The sequence below is a fragment of the Lampris incognitus genome, chromosome 12 (genome assembly GCF_029633865.1).
Source record: "Lampris incognitus isolate fLamInc1 chromosome 12, fLamInc1.hap2, whole genome shotgun sequence".
In the NCBI taxonomy this organism is placed as follows: domain Eukaryota; kingdom Metazoa; phylum Chordata; class Actinopteri; order Lampriformes; family Lampridae; genus Lampris; species Lampris incognitus.
The window spans coordinates 52,803,430-52,817,802 of record NC_079222.1 but is presented as its reverse complement, the minus strand read 5'-3'; the positions used below and the strand labels follow the sequence as shown (position 1 = coordinate 52,817,802).

General features: G+C 45.0%; 1 protein-coding gene across 2 annotated transcripts in view; it reads left to right on the top strand.

The window, feature by feature from the left end:
- lmbrd2b (LMBR1 domain containing 2b) overlaps positions 1-12,006 on the top strand; it is a 28,490-nt gene extending 16,484 nt beyond the window's left edge. For both annotated transcript variants that reach the window (XM_056290573.1, XM_056290574.1), the window contains 2 exons: positions 9,268-9,388; positions 9,488-12,006. In XM_056290573.1, coding sequence (XP_056146548.1) covers positions 9,268-9,388; positions 9,488-9,551 — 185 coding nt within the window. In that variant the 3' untranslated portion in view covers positions 9,552-12,006. The remainder of the gene's footprint in view (positions 1-9,267; positions 9,389-9,487) is intronic.
- Positions 12,007-14,373: the final 2,367 nt, after the last annotated feature.

The following is a 14,373-nucleotide window of genomic DNA, read 5'->3' as shown; positions in this document are numbered from 1 at the left end:
TATAATGACGCTCCATTGTTTTATAATGGCGCTCCATTGTTTTATAATGGCGCTCCATTGTTTTATAATGGCGATGCATTGTTTTATAATGGTGCTCCATTGTTTTATAATGGCGCTCCATTGTTTTATAATGATGCTCCATTGTTTTATAATGACGCTCCCGTTACAAATCTCGAATGAAGACCAGAGGCCAGTGTAGCGAAACCCTAAAGGACAGACAGACAACAGAGCACCGGGATAACCCGAAGGGCGATTTAATGCAGGGAAGACAAACAAGCAACACTGCCACAGGGGATAATAACAGATGAGTCTCAGGTGGGCGTTGTTGAGACGATGTGCGCCTGGCTACCAAGTTCCGAATCTGTAGAGCGAGGGGTTGTCCGAGGAAGTCCGGGTCCGAGATCCAGGAAGTCAAATCCGAATAGGTAGAGAGACACGGAGGGAGCTCGCTGGAGAGGTCCGGGGGAAATGTGAAGGTCGCTGGGGGCAAGTAGCGAGGGAGACGCGGGGAGCCGTGGAAGTCGCGGAGGGAGAGTCCTGGGAGGAAAAAGAGAGACACAAATATAGACACTGGGAATAAACGGAATAGCAAGAGGGCTTGTCACAGCTTTACCGCAGGGTTCAGTACGTCGAAGCACAGACAGGCATTCTGGGAGGCTTCTTGTAGATGGCTGCCTGATTGCCGCAGGTGTGCCTGATGGATGATGGCAAACACCTGGTGCAGCACAGCGCTCGTCTCGTCAGAGCGTGAGCTGAGCGCTAGGATGTTTCCGGCACGTCCGAGCTGGGGGAGTGGCTTGAACATGCCGGGGAGGCAGCTCGGGGCAGTGTAACCACAACAGCTCCATTGTTTAGAATGATGCTCCATTGTTTTATATGACTCACTGGAGGATGCTAGTGTGTTTCTAGGACAGAGCAACGAACTTCACAAAGGAAATGATGTGACAACATGCGTCATAAATACTGACATGACGCCACCGACACACATCATAAATACTGACATGACGCTAGCGACACACATCATAAATACTGACCTGATGCCACCGACACACGTCATAAATACTGACATGACACACACCAACACATGTCATGAATACTGACATGACGCCACCAACACACGTCATAAATACTGACATAACGCTAGCGACACACGTCGTAAATACTGACATGACGCCACCAACACACGTCATAAATACTGACATGACGCTAGCGACACACGTCATAAATACTGACATGATGCCACCGACACACGTCATAAATACTGACCTGACGCCACCGACACACGTCATAAATACTGACATGACACACACCAACACACGTCATAAATACTGACGTGACGCCACCAAACACACGTCATAAATACTGACGTGACGCCAACAACACACGTCATAAATACTGACATGGCGCCACCAACACTAAATACTGACATGTCGCCACCAACACACGTCATAAATACTGACGTGACGCCAACAACACACGTCATAAATACTGACATGGCGCCACCAACACTAAATACTGACATGACGCCACCAACACACGTCATAAATACTGATGTGACGCCAACAACACACATCATGCCACAACACACGTCATAAATACTGACATGACGCAACCAACACACGTCATAAATACTGACATGACACCACCAACGCACGTCATAAATACTGACATGACGCATGTACTGCCCTCCTACTGGTGTTTTCTAACCAAAATTAGACAGCCAGCCAAACTCCCTCAATAAGCAACACGAGAGTCAGGACTTAGCTTTCTAGCTCCAGATTTAATGCAGACTCTTGATGAGCATGTTGATATAGCAAAGGAGTAAAACAGACAACAGAAATATACATCGAGTTACATCGAGGTGGACGTTACCAGTGCCATCGGCCACACGTTCCTTGCAGCTTGGCTGTCCTTCAGCAGCACCACATCACCTTCCCATAGGTTGCAGTGATCCTCGACCCACTTGTCGTGACTCTGCAGTGTCAGGGGATACTCGTGTCTCCATCGGGTCCAGAGCGTGCTGGCAAGAGCTTGCACCTGCGTCCATTGGCTTCAGTGGAGTTCCGTATCTAAGAAATCTCCAGGTGGAGGGGGAGCACAGACCTTTTGCATAAGCAACATTACAGATGTTAGGCTGAAGGGTGCATCTGGATCGGAAGAGACTGGAACTAGGGGTCTGGCATTGATTGTAGCAGAAACTTCGGACATGAGTGTGTACAGGACTTCATGGGAGAGGCTAATATGTTTTTTTAGCAGCATGGAGTCAAGTATTCTACAAGCTACTCCAATCATTCGCTCCCCGGAGCCTCCCATGTGCAAATAATGAGGGGGGTTAAACTCCCAGGAGCAGCCCTGCTCACTCAGGTATCTCTGGATACTGGATCCTTGTTGCTGCTTGGTCAGTCCAAGATCGTTGCTAGCGCCAACAAAATTCGTCCCATGATCAGACCTCAGTTGCTTTGCAGGTCCACGGATTGCAAAGAACTGCCTCAGAGCGTTGATGAAACTGGAGGTGTCCATGGACTCGATTACCTCGATATACACTGCTCTAGTGCTCATGCAGGTAAACAGTATTGCCCAACGCTTGTTCTCTACGTGCCCACTTCTTGTGCGCCTTGCGGTGACTTTCCAAGGCCCAAAGACATCCAGTCCCACGTTGGTGAATGGGGGAGATGTGCTGAGGCGTTCAGGTGGCAAGTCTGCCATGGTTTGCACCTCCATCTTGCCACGGAGCTTCCGGCAGGTGTACAGCGTGAACCAGTCTGTGGTGAGGTTTTTCCTTTGAACTGCTGTGCGGAAGCATGACACCTCAGGCCGCCCTTCGACATCAAGTTCAGAACTGATGAGTTCAAAGGACTTAGGTTTCTCTTGCAGGCCCTCATATGGTCTATGAAGGAAAGCCAGTCCGCTGAGCCATGTTGTTTTTGCAAGGTGGGATGCGGGGACAGCCCTGGATGCATGATCAGGTGGATTGTGCTCTGTTGGTACGTAGAACCATTGATCTGGCTTGGTTGACTGATGTATCCGCTGGCCCCTATTGTGTACATACACATAGAAGCGCTTTACCTCATTATGTATGTACCCGAGCACTACCTTGCTTTCACAGCAGCCATCTTGAGGTCGATCTCATCAAGGATGAGCTCTGCCATTTCTACAGCTAGGACTGCAGCACAAAGTTCGAGCCTAGGGATGGTTGGCTCTGACTGAGGAGCTAGCTTGGCTTTCCCTTGGATGAAGCCGACATTGCTGTTTCCATCTTTGTCGATGGCCCTCAGGTAAGCCACCGCGCCAATAGCCTTGGTGGAGGCATCGGAAAACACACGCAGTTCCGTGTGTTTTGCCTTGGAGAGGGAATCCTGTGTGTAGGTGCGTGGGATATGCAGCCGCTTCAGCTCCTGGAGTGAATCTTGCCAGACTGCCCATTCACTCCGTTTCTCCTCCGGGAGTGGAGCATCCCAATCAGATGTGTCACTGGTGAGTTCCCGCAGTAGAGCTCTTCCTTGTACAGTGACTGGAGAAGCCAGACATAGAGGATCGAAGACACTGTTTACGGTGGACAGGACCCCGCGCTGTGTGAACGGCTTGTCGCCCACTGACACTCCGAAGGTGAATGAGTCATTGACTATCTCTTGGCACAACCCAAGACTCCGCTGTATAGGCGTGGTCTCTCCACTGAGGTCAAAATCCTTTATGCCTTGAGCATGATCCTCTGGTGAGAAAGCCTTCATCACAGCTGGGCTGTTGAAAACGATCTTGTGGAGACGGAGGTTTGACTCAGCGAGAGATGCTTGGGTCCTCTGGAGAAGGCTGATAGCCTCTGTGTCAGTGGGCAGGGACACAAGCCCGTCATCCACATAGAAGTGTCTTTCTATGAACTGTCGTGTGTCTGTACCATGTTCATGTTCACCCTCTTTGGTGGCAAGCCTAAGCCCATGGATGGCAATGGAAGGCGAAGGGCTATTGCCAAAAACATGGACCTTCATCTGGTACTCGATTATGTCTTTCGTCGGATCATTATCCCTGAACCATAAGAACCGCAGGAAGTTGCGGTGGTCCTCTCTGACAAGAAAGCAGTGGATGCCTGCCATGATTGCCCCTTGCTCCTTTCTGAAATGGATAAGGACTCCCAACAGGCTGTTATTGAGGTCAGGGCCCATCAGCAGCACATTTTTGAGGGAGACGCCACCTTCCTGCGCACTGGAATCGAACACCACCCTGATTTGGTCAGGTTTTTGAGGGTGGTAGACCCCATTTCTCCTGTAGAGCGTGTGGAAGTTTCTCTACTATGGGACTGATGCCATGAGCGGTGTCCAGGAAGGCCAACCCGGGTAGGTATCCATCCTCCTTTGCAAACTGAAACTCCATAAGGAGGTCTCCAAGCTCCGTGAGTTTAATATGGTCCTTACTGGAGATCTTAGGAAACATATCCAGTTTCTTGAAAAGAGCATTTTCAATTACCTCGGGTGAAGCATAACACTAACCCAGTCAATCCCATGCTTTCCTCAGTACTGCCTCAGGATTATTGACATGCATCTGACGATTTCTCCTGACATGGTGGGATGATTCCTTACCTAGCCACTTGGTCAAGAGGTCCAATTCCTCACTAGCGGAAAGGTCGAGACCTCTGATGGTATTGAGGAAGGAAGACTGCCATGCCCTAAAGCTCTCAGGTTGGTCATCAAACTGGTTAGCCCTGTAGTCACTAGCTCCCGGCCCGCCAAGTACTTAACGAAGTCTGTCATCGCAGGGGTCTTAACTGGGTCAGCTGATGTGGTGTGGTAATGAGGAGTATAGGGTTGAGCTGAAGGGTTCATATTTTGAATAAGTGGCTTAGTGTATGGCCTGTCTTCATCCCGATACGTCTTGTTGGTGTGAGAAAGTGTTTTGGAGGGTGGCAAGTCGAAAGTTGGGTGGTGCTCAAATTTGTCGGACTTCTGGGTTGAGGGCCCATATGCAGTTCCCTGGTGACTAGGTTGTCGTTAAGTTGGATGGGTGAAGGTGCAGGAACATCATGGCACGAGGTTATATGTAACTCATTCTGTTGTTTTACATACAGTGCATCCGGAAAGTATTCACACCCCTTCACTTTCCCCACATGTTGTTATGTTACAGCCTTATTCCAAAATGGATTAAATTCCTTTTTTTTTCTCATCAATCTACACACAACACCCCATAATGACAAAGCGAAAAAGGTTTTGAAGAAATTTATTAAAAATAAAAAACTGAAATATTGCATGTACATAAGTATTCACACCCTTTACTCAGTACTTGGTTGAGGCACCCTTGGCAGCGATTACAGCCTCAAGTCTTCTTGGGTATTAAGCTACAAGCTTGGCACACCTATATTTGGGGTATTTCTCCAATTCTTCTCTGCAGATCCTATCGAGCTCTGTAAGGTTAGATGGGGAACGTCGCTGCACAGCTATTTTCAGGTCTTTCCAGAGATGTTCAATGGGGTTCAAGTCTGGGCTCTGGCTGGGCCACTCAAGGACGTTCACAGACTTGTCCTGAAGCCACTCCTTCGTTGTCTTGGCTGTGTGCTTAGGGTCATTGTCGTGTTGAAAGGTAAACCTTCACCCCAGCCTGAGGTCCTGAGCGCTCTGGAGCAGGTTTTCATCACGGATCTCTCTGTACTTTGCTCCATTCATCTTTCCCTCGATCCTGACTAGTCTCCCAGTTCCTGCCGCTGAAAAACATCCCCACAGCATGATGCTGCCACCACCATGCTTCACTGTAGGGATGGTATTAGCAATATGATGAGAGTTGCCTGGTTTCCTCCAATGCCAGTTTGGCATTCAGGCCAAAGAGTTCAATCTTGGTTTCATCAGACCAGAGAATCTTGTTTCTCATGGTCTGAGAGTCCTTTAGGGGCTTTCTGGCAAACTCCAAGCGGGCTGTCATGTGCCTTTTACTGAGCAGAGGCTTCCGTCTGGCCACTCTACCATAAAGGCCTGATTGGTGGAGTGCTGTAGAGATGGTTGTTCTTCTGGAAGGTTCTCCCATCTCCACAGAGGAACGCTGGAGCTCTATCAGAGTGACCATCGGGTTCTTGGTCACCTCCCTGACCAAGTCCCTTCTCCCCCGATTGCTCAGTTTGGCTGGGCGGCCAGCTCTAGGAAGAGTCCTGGTGGATCCAAACTTCTTCCATTTACGAATGATGGAGACCACTGTGCTCTTTGGGACCTTTAAAGCTGTAGAAATTTTTTTGTACCTTCCCCAGATCTGTGCCTCGATACAATCCTGTCTCGGAGGTCCACAGACAATTCCTTTGACTTCATGGCTTGGTTTCTGCTCTGACATGCACTGTCAACAGTGGGACCTTATATAGACAGATGTGTGCCTTTCCAAATCATGTCCGATCAATTGAATTTACTACAGGTGGACTCCAATCAAGATGTAGAAACATCTCAAGGATGATCAGTGGAAACAGGACGAACCTGAGCTCAATTCTGAGTGTCATAGCAAAGGGTGTGAATACTTATGTACATGCAATATTTCAGTTTTTTATTTTTAATAAATTTGCAAAAATTTCTACAAAACCTTTTTTACTTTGTCATTATGGGGTATTGTGTGTAGATTGAAGAGAAAAAAAGGAATTTAATCCATTTTGGAATAAGGCTGTAGCATAACAAAATGTGGGGAAAGTGAAGGGGTGTGAATACTTTCCGGATGCACTGTATGTACTCGTGCGATCTTCAATCTCTCTCTCTAAATAAAGACATCTGACTGCCTTTGTGGCGAGGTACTTTAACCTGCTCTTCAGCGTCCTCTAAGACCTCTGCCTGTGCCCCGGCAGCAGCTGCCTCTCTGGAGAGCCAAAGCTCCCAATTCAGCATCCAGTCTCACCTCCAGAAGCGCCTGTGCATCCTCTGTTTTCTGTCTCGCCTCTCTTTCAGCCAACTCGTGTTTTAATTTGGCCTCTCTCAGCCTGCGCCAATGTCAACTTAGCTTCTCTCTCAGCCTGCTGCAATTTCAGTTGAGCTTCTCTCTCTGCGAATGATGCACATACACGCGTTGCCTCTGCCCTTGCACGGGCCCTTGCTGCTGCACTGGCTGACGATGCAGGTGTGCAGCTGCTGCTTTTGCTGACTTGAGAGGTTCTATCGTTCTCTTCGGCTGGGTCCATGATGCAGTTTTACATGCTGTGTTTGATCTGTTGTAGTGATTGACGTTGCACCAGCTGGTCACTTGCTTTTTTACTGTACTGTCCTCCTAATGGTGTTTTCTAACCAAAATTAGACAGCCAACCAAACTCCCTCAATAAGCAACACAAGAGTCAGGACTTAGCTTTCTAGCTCCAGATTTAATGCAGACTCTTGTTGAGCATGTTGATATAGCAAAGGAGTAAAATTGAAACAACAGAAATATACATTGAGTTACTTATAAAGAAATAGTAAATGTATAGACAGATGCTTGCTAAAGCACTACATATGAAGCCAGAATTACACAAACTGTACTAAAAATATATTCAGTTTAAACTATATGCTACTGAGGCATGATGTACTAAACATGTCATATAGTATAAGCACCTGTCGGCCAGTATACAGCCTTAATTTAATACAAACATAAAAATATCCCATCAATGACAAATATTCTTCAATACTGAAAGATAACCATGCAAACAAATCATTACTTACAAGCAATGCTTACGATGGGCCAAATCAAAGGATTACAACAGATGATAAAACATCATGTTGATCTGCTGAGATCTTCCTTGCAACTGAAAATGCGGTCTTACTTCCTGTTTCCGGTTCATACTACTGCAATACCACATTCAACCAGAAGGTGGTGCTAAAGCAACAAACACATTAAACCAACTGCCAGGAGGGCAGTACAACGCGACCAACGCACTTCATACATACTGACATGACGCACACCAACACACGTCATAAATAGACGTGACGCACACCATCACACACAAATTACGTGCAGCCATTTTGACTGCTCATGGTGGTTTTAGGTAGATCTGATCATAACTTTTTTTTTGTGCGATTGATGTAAAACATATTTTAATGCAGGTCTAGGAGCATTCGGGGAGTGGCAGGTCTGTATCTTTTTTTCCACAAAGTTATTAAACTTTGAAAATCCAAAACAGCCATAATGACCATCCAAAGGAATTGAATCGAGTGCAGCTGGATTTGGTATAGTATATCCGTGAAGACGTTTCGCCTCTCATCCAAGAGGCTTCATCAGTTCGTGCCTTTCTGACTAGACCAAGCTAGTCGAACTGTAGGCACGAACTGAGGAAGCCTCTTGGATGAGAGGTGAAACATCTTCACGGATATATACCAAGTCCAGTTGCACTCGATTCAATTCCTTTGGATAACCATGACCTGGCTGAATAAGAACATTCACAGACAGCCATAATGACCGTTTTGGTTGTTCTGCTGTTAAAACATCAGACCGTGGAGAAACTCGTTGTGATGTTTCATCCGTGACGGCTGCTTCTAGAATAATAAAACCTTCTCAAGTGAGAGTGAGTGTTGCATCTTTTACAAGTTTCTCCACTCAAAGTAATAATCAGCAAATTATCCGAATATGTTAAGTTTTGACATGGAACCCACTGCAAAACTGTAACACAGCCCTACCTCCCGTGAGATGTGGTTCACTGACAGGATGTCAGTAACTTAGAGGGAGTGCAGAGGTCCTTGCAAGCAGGGAACTCAGTTACCATTTCTTTTTTCTTGACTCCCCAAAAGCCTTAAAGCAAGATCAGTGCATGAAATAATGACACATGGTGATTAGTGAGCAACAATAACAACTTGACTAACTCACCGTCTGTAGTGAAAGTCCTACAACAAATGTGCAACATTCAGTTGAGTATGAAGAGGTAGCCTTGCAAAGCCAGCCCACTGCTTCGTTCATTCTAATAATATCTTGCAGTTAACTGAGGACAGCTGATGTCCCCAAATACACACAGAAATGTTTCCTCTTTACATGTCTGAAAACAAGATTCAACCCTAACAACACACAGTTCAAATATTGAAGTTTGGACTACAGACGATGCGATTGTTTTCTGGTAACATTGCCAGTACAGACTGCCATAATATCCAGTGTCTTCAGTCATCTACACTACACTAGTTTGTGTTGGGCCGTTCTCACACATGCTGATGTCTGCTTACTAGCTGCTCGCAGACACACAGGTGTTGACTTTCATTTTATTTCATCTGTTAAAGTTGTCCAAACCAAAATCATGAGTATGTTCTTGCAGACTTTGAGTTTGGTATAGAAATGACAGTAAACTGACTCACGTTGTTTGATGAACAGAGGCAAAATATTCCCGGAGTCAAGCAGAGAAAGACTGCATCGAGCTGCTCCAGGATGCGGAGCCATTAGACTTCAATGCTGATGCTCTTTCAGACGACCCTCTTGGGGCAGACTCTTGCACGTAAGGATGTTTGTCTTCTGTGTTTGTTAGACAGTCTGTGTACTACATCCCTTTGCATTCTCTTGTTGTGAATTGTTTTTGTTGTGCTGTGCTCTGCAGGCATGCAGGGGGCAGGTATCTTTCCATGTCCTCCTCACGCAGCAGAATCTTTGATGATGTCTGATGGCAGCAGAGAAACTGAGAGCTTGAAGACAGAGATGACCTGGAATGTACATGTATTATCTTCACTACAGAGCTGTCCTGCAGGGAGCGCCACAGCACAGACACATAGTTGAGCAACTTCTGTAAATGTAGCACATAATTTCCATTTCACATGATGTCATTGATTTTTTATTATCTCCCAGTTTTCCATTGTCATTATGGAAATAATGCATTTTTTATAGATGTTAAGTAATATTGAGATTTGTTCATCAACGCCTGGCCGGCTGGATGACTTTTACAGCTGGTCGGTGTAATCACTCAAGGTGATGATCATTCAGACTACAGCAGAGCTCCCAGACGCATGCCTCTCATTGAACAGATATACATCAAATTCCTTACTCATAAAATGAGCCGTGTTACTATACAGGCACTGATTAGTTGTCATCATTAAAATGATATCACGTGGAAGACCTGTCTGAAGCAAAACTTGGTTTGAGAATCCAAAGGAGTTGAATCAAGTGCAACTGGACTTGGTATATATCCGTGAAGACGTTTTGCCTCTCATCCAAGAGGCTTCCTCAGTCCGTGCCTTTCTGACTAGACCAAGCTAGTCTGACTGGCCGATCACACAATTTTGTCAATTGTGCCCGGCCACGCCGGAGGTAACATGGAGATTCGAACTGTGTTATTAGGCAACGGAATACACCGCTACGCTACCCAGACACCCGAAAATGCGTTTTGTTGGTACTTTTATTTTATAATCCTCATGTGTAACTGTATTATATGCTTCCCTCACATGGACTTTGTTTTTAACAAGGCAAGTAGAGAAAAATGTCGTGTAGTGTGGCTAAAGGTTGAGTTTATTTTTGTCTACCATTGTTGACAGTATACTTCTTCACCAAGAAATGCTTTTAGAAATGATTTTATGCTGTATGGATTAATTTAATGGATGACTGAGTCAGCTACAGTTTGTGGATGAAGTCAAGGGTAAGGGGCAGTTACCAATGACAAAGTCATAAATGGGCCATTCGAAATACATGCACCACCCACGGCTTCCCTACAGGGGCCAAAACAATGTATTGTCATAGGTGGAACAAGTGACAGGAGTTCCAGTCAGTTAATGTTGGTGTTAGCTAGCTAGTGTTGCCTGTTTTATGGCAGTCTAGTAAATGGATGATTAGTTGTTTGGGTATGATCATAAAGCTGTTGTTACAAAAAAGTTTATGGAACATAACAGTGGGCTCACAGGTTCCCATGCTGCTCTTCCTCATCTGAAAGATTCATGCATGATGATATGTCAGATGATGTGCTGTACCTGCATAAAATACGTAGCTCATCTCAAGTCAGACTCTGTCCCACACTGCTGCTGCTCTAGATGAGACAGATTAGGTGTCGTAATCACCCCCATTTGTCTAAACAATAAGAATGTGGGGGATTTTGGTTCCGGTCCTACATGAGCACAGAAGTGTTGGAGGTGTTATCTACCATGGTATCTACCATGGTATCTATCCTGCTTACGATGACGACACTCCGCTTCTTCTTTGTGATTGTTAGATAACACAGTATTGAAATCATGTTTGCATATGGAATTTAAGGCTTATAATTATTCATGTTTGGTTACAATTGTGCCAATTTTTTTTTAAACTACTACATATTTTGTTCTTGTCATGTCACCATGGCAGATGTTTGATTTTACCATCATGGTGTGATTTGTATCATAGATGCCTTGCTCCGAAAAGAAGAAAAAGACAAAAGACCTTTAAACCATGTTTAGAATTTGAGTTTCCTTTCTCACTGATGAAAGGTCCTGATAGCAGATCTGAGTTTGTGGAACACGGTGTCACGTCTCTGACAGGGAGGAATGATGAAGGTGGATAATGAAGGATGTTCTGAACTATGTGGGGCTGAGAGGTAGACCCAGTCTAATTCCTAATGGTAATTTACACTGAATGTTTAACTCTCTAGCTGCTGCACTCTGCTCCAGTGAACTAAACATGCTGATCTGTTCATGACTTTATCAGTTTTCATTTTCTGTGTGTTGTCCAATATGTTTTGTATCATATGGGGTTGTACTGTACAGAAGGTGAAACTTGGCTATTTATTGTATATTTCACCTGTAACACTTCATATTCCTCACTGTAAACTTCTCTGTTGTACAGCACAACATGTCTTTTACTTAAGATTGCATGTACTCTCCAAACATGTATTTGTACAAGACAACCTGTTGATCTGAGTTTGTCTGATGGCGTTGGTGATTTTGATGATAATGTGGTGTGGTGATTTTGTTTGAATGCTCTGAACATTGCAAATGAATATTTATTTTACTTCATAATCTCAACATATTTTCCTGATTCTGCAAACAGGAAGTAGTTATGATCCATCAGCCACTGTGAGCCCAGTCTTTTACTGTATTATTGAGCTAAGAAATATGTTTTACTATGCCAGTGTTGTGATGTTAAATAAAGCTTATTAAGATATTGTAGTGAATAATTAATTTTTCTGACGTGGACCTAGACGGAATTTTTATAAAAATAATTAGAATATATCGAGTTTTTCTTCCCTGCAACTGGAGTATACTGCTCGATAACATATCTCTTTATACTTGTGTTGTTTAGGGCTTCTTCTGGCCGTGCACCATGAGACCGTCTGTATTTGGCCTGTATATCTATGCAGAAAAGGTACATTTTCTAGATGGAAAAGTAGAGTGTTCAGCCCACCAGTGATGCCATGTGGAAGCTGGGGATCTTGTCAGTAGTTGAAGGTCGTGTCTGCTACATTTAATTGTAAATTTACTTACAAATTTTACAAATTTATTTATCCTTGGTCGTAGATACCCTGTAATGAGGATGAACTTAAACACGTAGTGCTGCCTTTTTCACGGATAGTGTTTTTAAAACCTCATCCATCCACCCATTATCCAAACCGCTTATCCTGCTCTCAGGGTTGCGGGGATGCTGGAGCCTACCCCGGCAGTCATTGGGTGGCAGGCAGGGAGACACCCTGGACAGGCCGCCAGGCCATCACAGGGCTCAATTAATCCCAATTTTTGTTCGGCAGGCCTCTGTTTATTGATCACAGAGACAAGGCAAAGGGAAAATAAAATAGTAATATGGTGATGATCCTGCTGATAAAGTATCTGCTGTAGTCCAGCAGCTAATAGCGTGTTTAGTCAGAAATGACCCCCTGAAGTCAAAATGTTGACCATACAAAAATCCCAGATGGCAGCTATCACATCTGGGAATGACAATGTCTTTAAAATTTTCCTGAACAAAGCATCAGGCTATTTGATTTTGGTATTGATTCTAAATGTTTCTTGGTATCATCACATCAGTTTTTTTTTGTTTTTTTTCCCCCCTTTTTCTCCCCAATTGTACCCAGACAATTGCCCCACTCTTCTGAGCCATCCCGGTTGCTGCTCCACCCCCTCTGCTGATCCGGGGAGGGCTGCAGACTACCACTAGACAGTAGACCAGGCCATCAATTGACTGAAACACCAGGAGATCTTTGGAGTGCTCCAGCCAAGCAGGGCCGGTTTTGGATGGACACAAGATGTAGTCCAAAGCCACAAAGAAGGAAAGGAAAGATCTTGTGATCTCTGAACTTGTGAAGATGAAAGAGGAGAGCTATAAAGTCAGAGCTGTGAACCAACGGCAACCTGGGAAGCTATGATCAACAGGGCCGTAACGTGGATGGATATGTGGAGGATGCCCCAAGCAAAGCTGAGATTCATTATCAGGGCCACTTATGATACCCTTCCCAGTCTCTGGAACCTGAACCTCTGGTATGGCTCAGAGGAGACCTGCCAACTCTCTGACTCCCAGAACCCAAGCTTGCTGCACACTGCAAGGCATTGTTGACGCAGGGCCGGTATGTATGGAACCACGATCGTGTCCTGCAGAAGCTAGCCGTAATCCTGGAGACACACAGGCTGGAAGTAAACAGGACCAGCCTTGTAACATCACAGTGGCTGATCTCATTTGTCAGGCAAGGAATGAGACACAGAGCAGCAGTATGAGAGAGTGGTCCCTCCTGTCACCTGGAGGTGAGTGGCGCATGAGCTGACCTCGACCGCCTGTTGAAGTTCCCTGAAGAGATCACCACAACCTCCCTATGGCCAGATATTGTGCTCTGGTCCACCTCTACTAGGACGGTCATTATGGCTGAAGTGACTGTTCCATGGGAAGAGGAAATGGATGCTGCCTCCGCAAGAAAGAAGGAAAAGCACACAGAACTGGCAGCAAATAGTAGCAATATACAGACAGAATTAAAAGTATAAAAATTTAGATTAAGTTAAATTAAAACTACTTAGTTAGACCAAATCCTCTGAGACAGTGTCTGGTTGGGCTACAAAGAAATTTTCTCTTTTCCTCTCTGTCTGACTACCCCTTTCCATACTTATGCTTCTAACCACTAAACTATACGTATTTGGCTTTATGTCTGCCTTATATTGGAATAATTGGCTGTTGCGGTCTGTTCTTGCAACTCACCTAATTTGTCACATCACATTCTCTTCTTTGAAATATGGCCGGATGGTCTTGATTAGTATGAACTGTTCTGGTAAGGGTCTCAAGATACAGAGGAGATAACATTCCGGGAGATAAAACTTAAGAATAAAATGAGCAAATGAAAACACACCAGTAGACAAATGAACTGGATAAATAAATAACGTGGTTGAATAATTGATTTTTTTTATTATTATTTTTGGGGGGGGGGGTGTTGATCTACTTTAGTAATCCCCGTGGGGAAATTCCTCTCTGCATGTAACCCATCCTAGCTGTGTAGCTAGGATCAACTCCAGTTCTTCTTGCCATGCCTTGCTCAGGGGCCCAGACAGAAGTATTAAC